Source organism: Denticeps clupeoides, unplaced genomic scaffold, assembly GCF_900700375.1.
Source record: "Denticeps clupeoides unplaced genomic scaffold, fDenClu1.1, whole genome shotgun sequence".
Lineage (NCBI taxonomy): Eukaryota > Metazoa > Chordata > Actinopteri > Clupeiformes > Denticipitidae > Denticeps > Denticeps clupeoides.
Window position 1 is genome coordinate 58,672 of NW_021630087.1, and position 19,267 is coordinate 77,938.

Below are 19,267 nucleotides of genomic sequence, written 5' to 3' on the forward strand. Positions count from 1 at the left end.
TTCCCCCCTTATTTATTATATTTATGATGCCCTTGAATATATACCCCCCCCCATGTCTCTTGTAATGTAAATGTATACTGGAAAACAGGTTTTCAGTCAATTACCCTGCCTCGCTGTGGAGAGGCCTGCAAGACCTTACCAGCTACAGAAGAAAGTGGAATTTTAGCACCTGTAGAGACATTAGGCTGACATTGAGTTGTTGGGGACACCCAAGTACGTAAGGTTTCTCTTACATCTGCAGTTGTGGAACTGCCTGCAAGCCAGCATTCAAGATTCTAAGACATATTCACTGTTTTGAAATTAGAAAAAATTGCTCACTTTGGCCTTTTTTTAATGTTATTATTAGTTATAAACACAGACATTGTCAATTATCAAGTCTACTCTAAAAGACACAGTCAAATGTAGACAGTGTTTATTTGACCTCAGTTAGACTGTCCTATATAGGGCACCAGGCCACTATTGCTCTAGTGTACCACCATAACCACGTATTTCTGTACCAGTTGTACAATGTGTCTGTCACTGCTTCTGTTTGGTCGCTCCTAGGCAGACTGCATCAAGCACCCAGACCACTTCCAGAGCCCAAACCAACAGGTGTGGACATGCTGGAGCCACCACGACCCAAACCCCAACAAACTCTTGACTCTTGGCATGAACAATCTAGACATAATGAAGTTGTTATACGCAAGACTCATGTTTAGTGATGTCCATTGCACGCTCTTGCTACACTTGAAGGGGGTCCCTCTCTGAATTATACCTAGGGTGCAATCATACCAAGTTATCCACATACTAAGGTAATGAAATAGTAACCAAGACTTCAAGAGGTTAGGGTGTCTGTAAACAATAATATAATGAGGACAATGCACAAAGGACAACAGAATAATTTATTTACAAAAAAGTTGGTTGTGGTGACACTGTTGCTATATCAAACTGGAACAAAAACAGCCTTTGAGCTGAATTGCTTGTACTTCTTCATTTCTTGGAAAATTTCGCTTGCTTGTGTTTAGGTGGAGCCCATTTCAGACACACTGTATCCACTGTAGGAGGGCAGAAAAAACAAAAACAAACAAACACACTATGACGCATCTATCACATGTGACAATCACTTCACTTTAAACAAATGAATAACCACAATGTCTTCTTTCATGTTTCATGCAAATACACTCATAACTCAATGTTTCTTTGAATGTTTAAAACATCAGGCATATTTTATGGTTTTCGGAAAGGAAAGGGAAAATTAGTGACAGGAAATGACACATATACCTGTGTATACCTGTGATTGGAGGTTTCTTGTATTGGGCACTTTTTAGATGCTCCTCCACTAGTTTGGGTGTGACACAGATGACATGCTGGCCCTTCCAGTATTTCACCATGTTCAAGGACTGCAGTGTGCTGATTATGTCACTCTGAGTGATGCTGGTCATCTGACTGCAAGATATATGGAAGCTCTTATAGCACCTTATTATTTTAAACCCACAGAAAATAATGAACAAATATTCTACAAATATGTGTTCTCTAAAGCCCTGCCCACAAAAATACATTTGTACAGGCTTTTGACATTTGTGTCAAAATTGACTTTTGTAATATTCCTTTTTGGTGGTAACATTGCACATCGAATCCCTTCATACATAGTCAACCTCTAATGTGTTTTTGTCAAACCTGACTTTATTGGTGCTCCGGGTCCATGTTCCAGACCAGAGTTTTGTGTGTGTCTAAAGTCTCCCTAATTACCCAATTGTTTGCGTCTGTTATAACATGCTTAAATGTATCCTGCTGTGTCATGTCTGTGTCTGTGTCATTCCTGGTTCACTGTTTCTGTTTGATTATTTGCGGCTTAAAATAACTAAAGACACAGTCATTAATGTCTAAACAAACAAAAGTGAGTACATCCCCCCTAAGTGGAAATGTCCAAATGCCCAATTAGCCATTTTCCCACCCTGGTGTACTGTGAGTTGTTAGAGCACATGCTCAGCGTCATATCCAGAAGTTGTCTTTTGAAAATAGATGTACAAGTTCAGTCAGGATTGCTGCAGAGGGTGGGGGTCTGCCTGGCTGTCATCCCAGAAGAATCTTGCATCACAAGAACACACTGTGAAGCATGGGGTTGGAAACATTTGCCTTTGGGGCTGCATTTCTGCAAATGGACGACTGGCCCGTTTTATAGAAAGGATGAATGGGACCACGTATCATGAGGACGAATGCAATGATTGGAAATTTTGGTGGTACAATTATAGTCAGAGAAATAATCCTGGTTTCAAGATTTTACATGAATTCATTTCACAACTATATTAACATATATAAAATCACACAAAATAATTATATAAAGGTTTAGAACTTAAAAAAATCAAATGTATAAATAATAAAAAAATATATATATCTAAAAAGTATAAATAGGAAGCGAACTGCACTCTTCAATCAGGAACCTAAAACACTACATGGCTAAATGATTTCAGTGTGGTTTCTTTTTAATTTTTTTAAACAATTCAATGCAGTAAAACTGCATTCTGGCAGCTTGAAATTTGAGCCCCGCATTTGGGCTGAAACCGGCTTTAGTCCACCTTTAAATTGCTCATGAATTTCCACTTTGTCCATGCGCATTTCACACCATGGTAAATAGTCAAACCAGTTAATCCCTGCAACCCTGATCATGAGATGTGGGCAGAAACCTCCTTAAAACGATAAAACGTGGGCTAGATCTTCCAGCATGACAATGATCCAAAACACACCACCAGGGCAACAAAGAAGTTGCTACGTAAAAAGCATTACAAAAGGTACTACAGGCAGTCTCCAAAACTAAATCCAGAGAATCTGTGGAGGGAGTTGAAAGGCCATGTTGCCCAGCAACAGTTCCAAAACATCACAGCTCTTGAAGATCTGCATGGAAGAATGGGCTTAAAATACCAGATACATTGAGTGCAAACCAGGTGAAGACCTAAAGGAAAGTTTTGACCTCTGTCATTGCAAACCATGGTTACATTATTGTAAGATGGGAAATTCTAGATCCATGACTTTAATGAAGACTCTAAACGAAATCTAAATTATTTTAGTGTTGTCTGAGTTAGTGTTTTGTATTGTTTTTTTAACAATAAAATGTGGTAAAACTGCATTTTGGCAGCTGCCCACTGTAAAACATTATCTGTCCAGATAGAAATCTCTACTCATTTAACTCATGGTAAGGGTTGCCTCATTATGTTTTTACATTGGTGGTTCTCAGCGTCTAGGGCCGGCTGCCCAGTGGTAGACTGGCTCACTCCCAGGGACAGCTTGGCGGGTCCTGGCCCTCCTGGGTCCCTGGCAGGGGGTGGGTGGGGCACTTTGGATCTGTGGGTCGCTATACCCTGCGGATCCTGCAGGCCCACCGCCGCTGCCACCTGGGGCTGCTGCCGATATGTCTCCTTTCGATCCCACTTCTCTTTTTCTTACTCCTTTTTCCTCTGTCACCCAGTCATATATGTAACCGGAAGAGGGTTACCTGAGGTCTTTGATTGACAGTGTTCCCCTGAAGTCCCTCAAGATCTCCAGGAGCACCCAGGACCAATAGCTTCTGTAGCTGAGCTTTCCGAGATCTGATAGAGGCTTCTCTGGAGAACCAACCATATTCTCCAGCTTGGAGAGCTCATAACCTAAAATTAAGGTAGAAGTAAAAATGCTATAATGCATATAGTTTCCCTATTCCTGTGAAATGCATTAGAACACAAGGCAGTTAAGCAAGAGGGGAAAAAAAAAAAACTCACTGAAAGCTATAAGAAATTTTCCATATCCTCTACGTTGGTATGGTGGGAGAGTCAGTATGCACGCAACATTATTTCCATCTGGCGACTCTTTCTCCTGTAAATCCACACAGTTCACACATGTGCAGCCAGTCAGAGATTCAAGTACTTCCCATTTTTCAAAATGTGCTGGCTATGTAAATAACCAATTAGCTTAAAAAATGCATTTATAAATAACAAAAGGCCTGTTATAAGTGTTGTGACAAAGGTGTCCAAATCACCTTGGAAAAGTAGCCAACAATGTGTGCTCCTTGTCTGTTGACCTCTGTTAGAATGTAGAAGATGAAAGGCTCCACATCAAAGTAGAGTGTTTTATGGTCAAGGAACAGCTTTGCCAGCAGACACAGATTCTGACAGTATATCTGATGCAGTAAAGAAACATAAGATAAAACAATGAACAGTTGTTCAGTTTAAGTCTTCCTAAAACTCCACGGTAATATAGCTTTAACAGCTGTGTTAATTTGGAAAGCTATTCTAGAATTAAATTTAGGCCGCTAAAGCTGCTGCAAACTGTTTTGAATCAAGCAGTGCACAGTGTATAACTAATTCCAATTTTTTATTCACCTAGTCTTTTAAATGATCAAATGACCATAATTCAGACTTTTGAACAAAAAAGTTTTATTGATTTTCCATCACCTGTGACAGCTTAATAGTGGTAGCTTATGGATTTTAACAGCTTCAGAGTGCAACAGATCACATACTGATTTAAATAACTTCAGTTTTCTAAGTAACTTTCTTGTAAGGGGAAATGAAAGCACTCTGTAAGGTTTGGTAACTTTCTTTTGTGTGCACATGGTGCTACAGTCGTGGCCAAAACTTTTGAGAATGACACAAATACTGTGTTTCAGTGTTTCTGTTTTTATTATGGCAATTTGCATACACCCCAGAATGTTATGAAGCGTGATCAGATGAATTGCAAAGTCCCTCTTTGCCATGAAAATGAACTTAATCCCAAACAATACATTTCCACTGAATTTCAGCCCAGTCACAAAAAAGCTGCTGAATTCATTTTCTCATTAACAAAGGTGAGAGTGTTGAGTAGCACAAGGCTGGAGATCATTCTGTCATGCTGATTGAGTTAGAATAGCAGACTGCATCTTTAAAAGGGAGAGTAAGGCATGTAACAATGACTACATTTGCAGTCATAATTGCGTTGCAGGCAAGGATATTGCTGCTATTTATTGCAAATAAATCAACCATTTATCGGATTATCAAATACTACAAGGAGAGAGGATCAAGTGTTGTGAAGAAGACTTCAAAGTGTGCCACCACCGTCTCCTAAAAGTGATTCAGATGCGTGATTGGGGTTAAGAAAGGATTTGGAGGATGGCATGGTGTCAAGATCGGTAGCAAAGAAGCCACTTCTCTACAAGAGATACTGATGTATAAGCCAATGGGTAACACACTCACCTATGAAACAGAAGACCCAGGTTCCATACTTTTCCAACTACAATCAGTAGTAACAGGGACAGTCCCCCCCAGAGCAACTTAGGGTTCAGTGTCTTGCTCAGGGACACAATGGTAGTAAGTGGGATTTGAACCTGGGTCTTCTGGTTCTACCACCCTTCATGACAGACCCAGGAGTGGAGCCCCGCGAGTGACATTCCGCAATGCTGACCAGTACCTAAGGACCTATGCACTCAGACATTGTTATGCAATTGCCACACAGCTGCAGGCCCGTTTACGAGATGCGAGGGTACTAGGGTTTCCAGACAGACTCCACCGCTTTCTTTTGAATGCCAGACGACCGTTGCAGGTGACTCCACAGACAACAAGACACCGGCGTGAACGTTTGCAGTTAGCACAAGACCATTTGACCTTGACAATGAAGCAGTGGTCTACAGTCAGGTCACCTTGCACAGAAATCATTGTCTTCAGCATTGCTGGAGAAGGTGAGGTGAGTGATACGCGGAGGTCAACATGGTCCCCCAACTTTATGTTCATGGATAATAATGCTCCACATCACATCATGGCAGAATAGTCACAGCTCGACTTCAGGAAGTTGGAGTGCCTGGTCTGGCCATCAATGTCCCCTGACCTGAAGCCCATAGAGCACACCTGGGACGAGTTGAAGCAGAGACTGAATATAGTGCTCCGCAGTTGAGGAACAGCTTGCTGGCCAGTGTTCGGCACTCAGACACTGTCTTAGTGTTTAAATCTAAACTGAAAACACACATCTGTTTTCTCTGGTCTACTGTTAAAGTCCCAGACACAGTGTCAGTTATTAAGTCCACTTTATCACACATTCCCCCTGTTAAACACAGACAGTATTAAATTCACCTTAGTTAGACTGTCCTAGTTAGGGTACCGGGCCACTGTCGCACAAATATACCACTATAACCACATATTTCAGTATCAGTCGTACAATGCCACCGTCTGCCGCTGCTTCTGTTTGTTCTCTCCGAGATACTGAATGAAGTGCACAGACTACTGGCAGACTCCAGTGAAGAGACCAGCAGATAAGTCCTGGTTCTTGACAACTGCTAAATGAGGACTTAGCATTAAACAAACCCTAGGGTCACCACAGCCCCCACCACCATAACAACTAAAGCTTCAGGTATTTCCAAATGGACCAGTAGCATCATAATGGCCATGTAATGTACACCATGACACTGGACAACATTTTGGACTTCTCCACCTCTACAACTGTAGGACTTTTTTTTCTTTTCTTATTGGACAATCACAAACCCTGCACTGACACCACTTGCAGGCTCATTCTACCTTGGAATGGGGTCCCTCTCTGTATCCTTCCCAAGGTTTCTTCCTTTCTTTTTTTCTCTGTGGTGTGTTTTTCCTTGTGCGCAAAAGGGTCAAATGTGGGGGGTGTCAACTGTAGGGCTTGTCAAAGTCCATTGAGACATACTTTATGTGATTTTGGGCTATATAAGAAATAAATGTTGTTGTTTATGATGTTGCTGAATGATCGTACCCCACCCCCACATGACCTGGCTGAACTGCGTATAGCACTTGTGGAAGAGTGGAACGCATTGCCTCAGAACATCATGATGCTAGTGGGGAGCGTGAGACGTCACTGTCAAGCTGTCATTGTGGCAAAAGGTGGAAACACCTGCTACTGACTTGTATATCAATGAAATGTCACATACAAATTACTAATAGTGAAATGTTTCATTTCAAAGTGAAACATACAAACTACTTATAACAACTTGAAATGCCCAGTGCTTTCAAAATATAATGTTCTACAAAATTAAATAATCACAAAAAACAACTGTTTTGATTATATTTGGCCATTATAAAATCCCGTATTATAGTTCTTACTACGATCTAATCGCAATCGTAATCGCGATGTCAGTCTATGTGATTACATGAACGCAAAAAGCTGCGATTTAAATGTGATGTGTTTGGTCACATGACTTTCAATTCGGTTCGATGGAGATTCGTGACTCACATGGACATATGGGTACACATACGTCAACGTCGCCGCCATATTGCGATAGGCTCTGCTGTGGCGTGAAGCATATGCATGTCTTTGGAGAGAAGTGCATAAGAAAATGCCTCACTCTTGTGCTGCTTGGAGCTGGACAAACCGCTGTACGCTTTATAAGTCTTAACCAAAACGTTGTTTGGAGGCTGACTTGAACACAGGAATGCATAGCTTCGCTAGCTTAGCTAAGGTTAAGACTTATAAAATGGGATTTTATAATGGCCAAATATATTCAAAACAATTGTCCAGCCTTACCTATGAAATGTAACCCCCCGGGATCTGGTTTGGAACGTACAGCGGTTTGTACAACCCCGAGCAGCACAAGAGCGAGGCACTTCTCTCCATAGACATGTATATGCTTCACGCCACAGCAGAGCCTATCGCAATTTGGCGGCGACGTTGACGTACGATGCAGCTCTTCATGTGGCGTCTACCCATATGTCTATGTGAGTCACGAATATGATGTCTCCACTGAACCGAATCGAAAGTCATGTGACCAAACAAGTCACATTCGACTCAGGTGAAACTTCAGTCAGCTCGCAAACTTTAAGAGAATGTGTGATATGTTGCCGATTCAATCCATGTACTAATCATTTTAATCGCAGCTTTTTGCGTTAATGTAATCGCACAGATTGACATCGCGATTTCGATTAGATTAATCATGCAGCACTAGTAATAACATTTACTTATTTCATTAAAATTCAGAGCAAATAGGAAAAGCAATCACGTAAATAACAATATCCCTAACTTATTGTGAGCAGTGTATGAAATGCTTGTAATTATCCTTCAATACACCATAGAAACAACTGACAAAAGATCTAAAAATACTGACAAAGTGAAAACCAGTACTCTAAACTTTTGGCGGCAACTGTACACTTAGCCACACCTTTTTGTGCAATCCACCAGATTTGCGGTCTTAATATTCATTTAAAAGAATTGCAGGTTTAGGTCAGTAAACAATACTACATGAAATTAAACAACTGGTTACCTTGTGGTCACGTCCATCAACCTCATAAACAGAGATGTTACCTCTGCGGTAAATCTCCTTCCCAGGTGGCTGTCTCCACTGGCACTGAGTCTACAAAGACAAAACAGCAGACAGAGAAAATATAAATATAATTAATATAAATATAGCTGTGTGAGTGGTGATAGGAAACCCATATGACACACATATGCTGAATTTAAATTGAAATTAAACATTTCATAGCAGTACTAAGAACTTTAATCATATGAATATTTTTAGGATACTAAAGCATCGTACATGCCTCAGACAATTGAAATTGCTAAGAAATATACTATAATAACAACAATTAAAACACTCCCCTAAATACATGCATTTGAGGCAATGGTGGGCCCAAGACAAAAGAACAGCCTGTAGAAACTCAGGTGCCAAAGGGCATCAGAATAAAAAAGTATTTCAGGCCTATTTAAATAAATTAGTTTCATTTCTAAACCTTACTTCTACTTTTGTTAACCACTTAAAGTCAAAAGTGGATAACTAACCAGATGGTATCGAAAAGTCTTCTCATACTTCATGTACTTCAGACAATATTCACAGATCCACAACTTTGGCTGCTTGCCGTAATCCTCAGGGAAAGGTGAAAAATACCAGGCATCGATCTCAAAGTTACCAATCTGGATTTTATCGACATATTTCACTTTAGTTATCTAAACATTGAAAGAGAAGAGAGAAAAAGACAAAAGGACGGGACAAATGAGTAAAATATTTGAAATACCACCAACTGCTGTGAACAAATTTCTGATAGTAAATTGTATTTCACATGATACAGGGTTGAAGAAAACTGTTTTTTGATAAAGAAAATGTTAACCATGTTAAATAATATCACTACAGAAAAAAGATCTGAGGTGTGAACCAGCTCTTACAGCCTCATGCTCTTTCTCTAAGGCAGCAGTAGTGGGGTCCATCTCAGCATAAGTCTGAAAAAGCAAAAAATAAATAAATTTATATATATTTTTTTTAAAAAGAGAGAGAGAGACCATTAATGAAGCATTTACTTTGTGAAAGGCCTAAACATTTCTTTTTCATTTTTACATAAAATTAATACATTTATATATTAATCAAACAAACAATCTAAAACATATTTGAATGACAGGTGTTATTGTATCCACATGAAGGTGGTTGCAAATAATTCACCCAACCAACAGTCTCTAGTCACTCCTGGGGAATTCCGGGGTTCCAGCACAGGGATTTAGGCCCAGGACTTAAGGCCTGGAGGTAAGTGATGTCCCTTTAGCAAAACATTCATTTAGATTTCACACATGCAGAATTCAGGTCAGGGTTTGGGTTTTGACTACCTAAGGGAACAAATTACGGCCATCTGACCTGTTGCTCTCAGAACGGTGAAACAGAATGGCCAAAACCCGTTATCAACATTTTGAGCCACTGCAGGACCATAGACAGGCTTATTAAATAATCTCACAAAGTGAAATTTTCATGCCAAGGGACCTTTAATGCTCTGCAGGCCAATACTTGGTCATCACTGGAGCATTTTTAAATATTGTCCATTGAGTGGCCACCTCCTATGGATTTGGCCCATTCTGAGTAATCAAGCAAACTGTGCTGGAGGAGTGGTTATACTGATGCTTTGTGTTGCTGGACAGAAGGGCATTTAACATCGATCTTTATTTTTTCTTTTTTTGTTTGTTTTCCTGTTTTATATTTGGCTCTGTTTCCTTTTGTCTTTTTTCTATCTTACCATATTTTTTAAAGCATGTATTGTATTGGGTTGTATTGCAGTATTCTAAATATTATTACAAAAAAGTTTGCAATCCTAGAGTGACTAATATGTGTCAAAAGTCTGTACAGAAACCTTCTGGACATGGTTGATCTCATCGTGCTTGCGCTTCTGGTTGCGGGTGATCTTCCTCTCAGGTTGTTCTGCCAACTCGCCCCCTCCCTCCTCCACACTCTTCCTCACAGCATCCTTCACAGTTTTTGTAAGTGCCAGACGCGCTTTTCCCACCCACTCGTCCAGACGGCGGTTGACTAGACAAAGATAAAAGAAAGTTATTCAATGAAATTTTACTTGAAGTTTGTAAAACTTCAATAAAAAATGGGCTGCTAATAGGTAGTAAGCAGACTCGTAACCGAAGGGTTGAGGGATCAAATCCCAAACCACCATGGTTCCACCGAGATCCCATTGAGCAAGATACCATCCCCACTAGGGCTGCAACAACGAATCGATTGAATTGATAAAAATCGATTACTAAAAGAGTTGGCAACGAATTTCCTAATCAATTCGTTATGTCGCGCGACGCGGAGACGTTTGATTATTAAAAAAAACTTTATTTGAGCGAGGAGTGAACACACTCGGTCTCTCTTGCGCACAGATGCTAGCAGAGTTTTGCGCCTCATAGACAGCGCGGAGCAAAAATAGAGGTAGAGGACAGATACATGGCGGAGGCAGAGAAATCTGCGCGAAAAAATGCAAAAGCGACATGGCACGGCACGGGAGCACCGCAGCAATGATCCAGCACCTGAAATGCAAACATGTTGGAGTGTTTGAGGAGGAAGAAGGGAGTTCAGCAGCAGGGTAAGTCACTACGGAATCCTACTTTTGTTCCGTTTTGAAGTGAGGAACGTAATGTCCCTGGTGCTGGTGTTTAACTCACCGCAGGAGAACTAGATGGGGACTTACAGCGCCACCTACAGGTGTGGAGGGGGGATGAAACAGCGTTCTGACTGTTCTCTGCGTCTCCGCGTGGACGACTCGCCTATTGTGTCCCTGAGTAAGACACTTAACCCTAAGTTGCTCCAGGGGGACTGTCCCTGTAACTACTGTAACGCTGTAAGTCACTCTGGATAAGTGCATCTGATAAATGCTGTAAATGTTTACCCGTCATCCAGCTTGACAAGCATGACAAGTTAGCGTTAGCTCGTTAATAACAGTAGTAAAGCAGGGGTGCTATAGTTACTTTGCATTAAAATACTAAAGACATGTTTTTATTCACTAGCCTTTTTTTGGACCATTCATTTCTCAATCTGTTGTCATGTATAGCTACACTGCAAAAAAAAGTGCTTTTCTTACCTAGTAATTTTGTCTCGTTTCCAATCCAAATATCTAAAAAATCTTAAATCAAGATTAATAGACAAGAAAAATGGCATTAAGTGATGCTTAAAACTTTTGAGATTATATCTCATTAAGATTAGTTTTCTTACCCCATTGGCAGATAATTTTGCTTGTTTTAAACAATCACTTAATTCTGAGATGTTTTATCAGAAAACAAGACATCATTTCTTGTGCTTTTTCATGTGTCTAGTAAATGTATCTTGATTTAAGATTTTTAGAAAAGTTAGAAAATCTTTTTTTGCAGTGTGTGTGTGTCAGTGTGAGAGTTTGTGAGTGTGTGCATCTGCGAGTGTGTGCATCTGCAGTGTAGTGTAGAGAACAAGTTCTGACATTCAAACAAATCCTGTTAAATTTTCTGATTTGTATTGTTCTTTATTTTTTTAGGAATTATTTATCGTTCTGGCAGCTCAGGTGGCACTTTATTTAAAAAAAAAAAAAAAGTCTATATTTGGCAGACGTAAAGCATACATGTGTATGTTTTTTGTGTTAGTCCATTTTTATTTTATTTTATTATTATAATAACAGCTCAAGGAGCAACATGTTTGTGCACTTTCTAAAGATTTTGGTTCTGTTTTTGAATAAAGGGTTGGAAAAAAAAAATAAATAAATAAATAAAATAATCGATAGATTAATCGATTATTAAAATAATCGTTAGTTGCAGCCCTAGTCCCCACACACTGGTCCCCAGGTGCATTTAATGACAGCCCACTGCTCACTAAGGTTGATAGTTAAATGCAGAGAACACATTTCGTTGTGATTGTACCTTGTTCAAGGGGACCTTAGTAGCACCTTGGTGGATTGGGATTCAAACCCACAACCTTGCACTTCCTTAACCACACGGCCACCACTGCAACACTGATGGACCATTAGCCACACTGATATGAGAATATCTTAAAATTACAGGAATCAGAATCACTGCAGGGGGCATAGCATGTCCATGTCACCACTCAAAGAGACATGCAATTGAGACATGCCAAGTGTCACAATTCATTATCATGTCACAGACGAATGGCACGATCTGGTCTTTTACATGCAGGAGCACAAACATCAGTAGCACTTAATGAACAAATATTTGATCAAAGGGGTAAAAGGAAAGAAAACATTTTGTTGTGTGTACCGTGTGCCTTCACTTTCAAATAAACTGAAAACTTTCCTGAATACATTCTGTTATCCACAATTAATTGTATTTATTTCCTTTGGGAAGTCCATTTTAAATACCTTACACTATCGATTAAACAAACAAATGATAGAAAAAAAAAAACAGAACAATATTACAAAATATTTACTTTACTCAATAAAGTTATCCAAATTTATAAACTTATATTAAGGTGCAAGATACAGAATATAGAGTCCTGTCCTCCAATCACCCTATTGTGACAGGAGAAAACATAGGATTGAAGTAAGCGAAGAACTAAAAGGAAGTTTTCAAGTTCAATTTTTTTTATACAGAGCTTTTTCTTTCATATTTTCTGAACATACTGCACAACATTGCTGATAGTTGAATAAGATTAGAATGCTGCCCAATTAAATACCACAGGGAAAGTGTGAGGATAATTTTTGATCAGACCGCAGTCATGTCGATGGGTCAGGACAGGTCATAATTGGTTTCTATATGGTTAATACACATAATGTACATGTTATAGATCATAATACAAAGATAAATTACGACTTACATCCCACGTAGTGCACATAGAACTCCTCTCTGCCTTCTTGCTCATTCAGCCTGGATTGGATCACCTCTGCAGAGTCTGAGACACGACATGGGCACAATTACACACAAAAAATCGATTGATTTACTGACAGTAAAGTAGGCAGATGATTGTTAAGCTGGGACAATCGGGAAACTTTCATTTAAACAGCTGCTGCGTCTTCACTCTGAATGTAGGTATTCAGTGAGGACACGCTTTGTATACTTTGTTGTTTGCTGAGGTCATGTTCGACACACCGGAAGCGAAATAAACACGCATTTGTACGTACGCCATGTTTTGTCCGCCCGCTGACAGAGATATGTCTCGCCTATTTCCACAGAGACTTCCTGTTCCCTTCCGCCGCCTGGAGTACGCACGCTCCCGACTTCCCGATCCACAGACTCGGACTCGTCCTCCTCTCCGCCGCTCCCGTTGGATGAGCATGCTGTTCGAGTCCTGGTCTCTGAGTCTCCTCGGTCGACTGCAGAAAGACCCGAGACAACGTCGACGTCCATTCTGTGGTCTTCGGCGCAATTAGCGTACGTGTTTTCACGAACTGCGTGGCGGTCACTGGACAGCAGACCAACACCCGACATGTTGAACGATTTGAAAACAAGCGGCGCTGCGAAGGCTCTGCGCATGTGCACCGCACATCACGTGATCGCATGGCGGCCCGATTTGAATTGCGCATGCGCAACTGTTAGGGTAAGCAGTAGGGTTAGGTTGAGGCAGTAAACACGGTGGCTCGTACAGGACGCACGCATGCGCAGTCGAAATCGGGTTTCCGGTCCAATTCGGGTAGCGACAAGACAAACGCAGACTTTTTTCTTCCTGATTTAGTATCACAAATTACAAGGCACATTTCACATTTTAAGGAATGTCATCAGAACATTATAAACGGACCACCGATAGTACAAAATAGTACAACCTATAGCACCATAACAAAACAAAAATAACAACAAACAAATAAAAAACATAGCTTAATATGAAAAACAAAAACACTGATCGTTGTCACTTATAAGAGGACTTCCAATTCTTAAATTAAGTTGTCTATATACTGGTATAATGATTGGGCTTTAGTATTTTTACAATGACTTCACTTCCTTGAATAAATTTATTTCATAAAAAAAAAAATTGAAAATGGGGGTGAGTTTTAGAAATCGAGACTTATGAATAAAAAAATATAAATACGTTATTATTGCAGTATTCTGATTCTTAATCTCCTAAGACCAACTCCTAAGACCAACCTTATTATCTCAAAGCTCAAAGGTGGAATTGATTTTTTACACATTATCCAGTTTTGAAAATCATTCCAAAAAACGTGTGGTATTGCAAATAAAAAATAGGTGTTCTAATGTCTCAATATTAGAGTTACAGAAAACACAGGAATTGTCATTTGTACCAAATTTATTTTGCAGAAGATCATTACAGGGATAAATGTCATACATAAAATGGATTTCTTTAGCTTTCTGAGGTATTGGAAAAGAGAGGTACTTAGTTCTAATTTTCTTTAAAGAGATAACATCATAATCTTTAAACAAATGTTTTCTTCTTAAGGTGGCTGGAAACAATATTGAAGTTATATTGTTTCTTATTAATTTGTTATTACATTTTCTGTCTATAAATTCACATCCATTTATAGTCATAGATGGTTCTTTTGGAATAATTACTGAATATGTTGTCATGTCTTTAATTAGTAGAATCATAGTTGAAGGAATTACCTTTAATACTCTGTTAAATTTAGTTATTGTACATGTTAATAAACTCTTCATATGATTAAAAAAAAATAAAATACATTCGGCTTCCATAAGATGTAAAATGGACCAAATACCTTTTTCAAACCAATCTTTGTTAAAGAGTGACTTTCATGTATGTGAAGTGTTCCCTGATCATGTTCACCTGGTGTATATTTACATAATTGTATAAAGCTATCCTGTTCGTATCTGTTCGCCGTCGGGTCATTGTGCGTGTGGATGTTCCTTTGTCTCGTGAAGTATTAAACCCCCGTCGTGTGAAATCATGCGAATGCGTCCTCCTTCATCGCCATGTTCAGCCCACCCATGACAGAATGACCCGACCATGCGGACGCAGCCGATCTACGCCCCGCTGAGATCCAGGGAGCCGTGGTCGGTCGGGAGGACGTCTGCTCCATAGTTACATGTTCAAGATTCCATAGTTACATGTTCAAGAGCCGCTGTCTCGTCCGGATTCCAGCAACGCACCTCCGGTAATTGGCAGTTCCCCGCCATGATCCATGTCATGTTTTTATCAGTTCCCCAAGCGTGACAGACTCTCGACGGCCTACGAAACTACCGTGGGGTCGAGAGGATCTGTCACGCTGTCCATGTTCCCCCTGGCGATTCCGGATGCAGGGGAGTACCGACGAATCCGTGCGATTAGACCTCGATGGCCTACAAAAGCTACCGTGGGGTCAAGGAGACCGGTCGGGCACTTCAGGTGCTCCCGGCGTTAACCGAGACGAGGGAGGCGGAGAACATTCCAGCGGGGCGTGCCAGAGACTGACTGGAGTGACGGTGCCTGCGGACGGCGGACAGGATGCCGGTCCCCCACGGACGAGCCGTGCTTTGGCCCGGGCCTGACGCCGCCGGTGCAGGACTGCCGCCACTCGTCCTTATGGACTTCCCTTTCATGGACCATTTTGTGGGGCACTCCCAGGTGGTAGTACCTTTGAGGGGGGGAGTACTGTCATGATCTGGACCGGCAGGGGTTGACCGGCAGGAGTTTCATGTTCGTCTTGTGTAATGTTCCCTGATTGTGTTCACCTGGTGTATATTTATATAATTGTATAAAGCTATCCTGTTCGTATCTGTTCGCCGTCAGGTCATTGTGCGTGTTGATGTTCCCTTGTCTCGTGAAGTTTGTATTAAACCCCTGTCGTGTGAAATCATGCGACTGCGTCCTCCTTCATCGCCATATCCAGCCCACCCGTGACAATAACGAATAAGCTGGGTAAATTAGTCGAGATAGACTTTGCATTTTAGTCAGTAGAATGAGTCCAATATTTTACTACTTTTTTAATTGGAATACTACAAACAGTATCAAAGGGATGATAATCATAAATAGTTAGAATTTCACATTTTTTCTTATTCAAATGTAAGCCAGAGGCTACAGAAAAAATTTGTATCTCCTTCAATAACTTTGAAATTTGCTATAGATTTTTTAAGAACCGGGCCGTGTCATCTGCTAGTTAAGTAATTATTAAGGCGTTTCCCTTGACATTTAATGGTTCAATATTTGAATTGTTTTTTATGAAAATTGCTAACAGTTCTGCCACAATAATGAACAGAAGAGGTGAAACAGGAAATCCTTGGCGGATTCCTCTTGTTATTTCAAAACGTTTAGATGTTCCAGAGCATAAAGATACTGAGCTGTTAATATCTGTGTTAAGCACCTGAATCACTTTTATCATTTTTTTCCCAAAGCCAAAGTATTCCAATGTTTTTATAATGAAGTGGTGCTCATATCGAAAGCTTTATAGAAATCCAAAAAGAAAATGACTCCATCATCTTCTACCAGATGTTCATAGTCCATCAGATCTAGAACAGATCTAGATCTCAGATTGTTATGAATAGATTTACATTACATTTACATTTACGGCATTTGGCAGACGCCCTTATCCAGAGCGACTTACAACATGCTTTCAAGTTACCATCGATGAAGAGATCAATTCCGGTTCACTAGGACCCCCAACTATGAATACATCTATTTTATTCACTCTGTTGTAGATTCTGTACACAAAGTTCGACAACAAGAAAATTACAATTTAATCAAAATATTCTTTAAAGAGGAAGGTCTTGAGCTGTCGTTTGAAGGTGCTCAGTGACTGAGCTGTTCTGACCTCGACGGGAAGTTCATTCCACCACCGAGGGGTCAAGATGGAGAAGAGTCTAGATGAATGTTTTCCTTTTACCTTCAGAGATGGAGGGACCAGGCGAGCAGTACTGGAGGCTCGGAGTATACGAGGTGCAGTGCGAGGTGTAATAAGGGCTGTGAGGTAGGATGGTGCTACTCCATGTTTGGCTTTGTAGGCCAGCATCAGTATTTTGAACCTGATTAAAAAAAAAATAGATCTCTATTTAAGAAAACCGGACTGTGTGTAAAAAACCACACATCAAGACCATGTGGCGTTGGAGAAGAGAATAGAGTGTGTAGAAAAAACTCTTTCTCCCTCCACACAGAGCACTGTATTTAACCACTCCAATTTGATGTTACCTGGCAGAAAGAGGCATGGCACAACAGAGGTTAAAAATGAACAGTTTCTAATTTATTAACACCGGTAAATAATTATTGTAGTTACATGTGAATATTGAATGTAAAAAGGTACCAAGGTTATAGAGAAAGTAAACATGAGAAGAAAGAGTAAAGAGGGAGAAGAGAAAGAGAAGGGAAGATAAAAGTCCCAGAAGCCTTCCGGCTTCTGAGGGAAAAACCCCCCTGAGCAAGATAGCTCAGAGGTCCCTTTTCCACATGTGTGCAGACATTTATACCCCTGGCCTACAGGAAGTTGTCACTGGCCTACAGGAAGTTGTCACTGGCCTACAGGAAGTTGTCACTGACCAATCAGAACCTGTTGTTTCTGATGTCACGCCCCCGGTGCCTCCCATTTGGTGAAGACAAAGAGGGTGGGCGGTCCTGACGGCTGATACTTCGCACGTTGATGTCGGACAAAGGCATGTAAAAACCGGGGTGTCGAATCTTCACCCTCAACCATCGACACAGGAATGTTACACTTCCCCCTGCAGACATCTGTTATGCAATGCAAAAACAGGCTCCTGCGATGTCCATTCTTACAGACGGCCGGTTGATCCCCTGGGGCACTCGAGTATTCAGGGTCCATGGGGATCACAATTGGGTCATGATTGTGTATCTGCTTGCTTCCTGGTCAGTCGGGAATTCAAATGTAGCCGATAGTTGTGGTTCTGTGTCCTTTGTGATCCTCAGGCATCTGAGGTCACCCTTGTAGGGAAACCTGTCTTCTTGGCATAGATCAAACACAGCAGCATACATAGAATATTCAACTGGATCCAGGGCTTTTCACACTTGGTTGGGTTCTTTGTCTGGAGTGTGATGAGGTTTGCATACAGATTGTGCATGTAGAAAAACAGTGTTCATCGTACATTAAAACCAAACCAGAAAAACAAATGACAACAATGATCAGATACTGTAATGCAAAAAACATGTAAATATAGTGGGAGGCTTAAAATGATATCAGGGAATTCATAACTCTGCGAATTTGCATCGGCTTATCAAGTCTAATCAACAACAGTGGCTGGGAAAATAAATACAAATAAATAAATAAAAAAGTCCCGCTTGTTGCCATGTGATTGGAGAATTACACCTTTATTAGGGAATTCATAACTCTGCGGATTTGCACCGGCTAACGAAGTTCAATCAACAACAGTGGCCGGAAAAATAAACACAAATAAAATCCCGCTTGTTGCCATGTGATTAGAGAATTACACCTTTATCACTAAAAGCTATTATTTGAGATTATGGCATTGTTGAGGTGTTCAGAGAGAGAAACAGTTTCACATAAATTTAAATTCTGATCCTAAACATGTTGATCATACTGAACATGAATTTAAAATAAAAACAATTAAGTTTAACAGTGCAATTTCCAATCCCTGATCAGTTATTATCAAATTGTTCACAGTGGGACATGGTTTATGATGTTCAATGTAATACCAGTAATCTAAAATGTCACAAATCTTGGTTATTACTGGTTACAGTTTGATTTGTGGGTTCATCTATTGTGCCAGCCATATCTACATGCCACATTGTAAGTGATACAGTAATTAGTCTATGTTCATTTTATACCTTGTCGGAGTGGATCTGGATTTAGAAATGCCTCGGTTTCTACGGTCCCGGGCTTTTAGGATATGTAGATCCTTTTTATTTAAATTAAATCACATAGATTCTATTCCTCCCTATGCAGTAAAATTCAGATAAAAGAGACTTACGGTCACAGATCCACATCCGAGCAAAGGTATCACGTCGGGGTCACCATTTGTAAAAAACGCACACATGAAGACCATGTGGTGTGGAGAAGAGAATAGAGTGTGTAGAAAAAACTCTTTCTCCCTCCACACAAAGCACTGTATTCAACCACTCCAATTTGATGTTACCTGGCAGAAAGAGGCATGACACAACAGAGGTTAAAAATGAACAGTTTCTAATTTATTAACACCGGTAAATAATTATTGTAGTTACATGTGAATATTGAATGTAAAAAGGTACCAAGGTTACAGAGAAAGTAAA

At 40.3% G+C, this 19,267-nt stretch overlaps 2 protein-coding genes across 4 annotated transcripts in view; one reads left to right on the plus strand and one right to left on the minus strand.

The window, feature by feature from the left end:
• Positions 1-1,519, plus strand: part of st8sia6 (ST8 alpha-N-acetyl-neuraminide alpha-2,8-sialyltransferase 6) — a 30,553-nt gene extending 29,034 nt beyond the window's left edge. For both annotated transcript variants that reach the window (XM_028968568.1, XM_028968569.1), the window contains one exon: positions 544-1,519. In XM_028968568.1, the coding sequence (XP_028824401.1) occupies positions 544-640 (97 nt within the window). In that variant the 3' untranslated portion in view covers positions 641-1,519. The remainder of the gene's footprint in view (positions 1-543) is intronic.
• Positions 863-13,641, minus strand: kat8 (K(lysine) acetyltransferase 8). Of its 2 annotated transcripts, none has more exons than XM_028968566.1 (11): positions 13,278-13,638; positions 12,974-13,048; positions 10,041-10,216; positions 9,094-9,147; positions 8,713-8,877; positions 8,198-8,287; positions 3,989-4,129; positions 3,732-3,825; positions 3,470-3,620; positions 1,271-1,425; positions 863-1,034 (listed from the first exon to the last, which is right to left on the minus strand). In XM_028968566.1, exons 1-11 carry the CDS (start codon positions 13,627-13,629, stop codon positions 970-972), a joined length of 1,518 nt encoding a protein of 505 aa, XP_028824399.1. In that variant the 5' UTR covers positions 13,630-13,638; the 3' UTR covers positions 863-969. The 2 variants fall into 2 exon arrangements, with proteins under 2 accessions (XP_028824399.1, XP_028824400.1); XM_028968567.1 differs by having other exon boundaries at positions 883-1,034; positions 1,261-1,425; positions 13,278-13,641.
• Between the last annotated feature and the right edge of the window lie 5,626 nt (positions 13,642-19,267).

Excerpts from the sequence above, each read along its gene's own strand:
- kat8 (XM_028968566.1), bottom strand. The coding sequence starts at position 13,629 with ATGCGCAGAGCCTTCGCAGCGCCGCTTGTTTTCAAATCGTTCAACATG. Across the intron at positions 10,217-12,973 it reads CTATGTGCACTACGTGGGAT|TCAACCGCCGTCTGGACGAG; the intron begins GTAAGTCGTAAT and ends ATCTTTGTCTAG. Across the intron at positions 1,426-3,469 it reads CTGTCAATCAAAGACCTCAG|TCAGATGACCAGCATCACTC; the intron begins GTAACCCTCTTC and ends TATATCTTGCAG.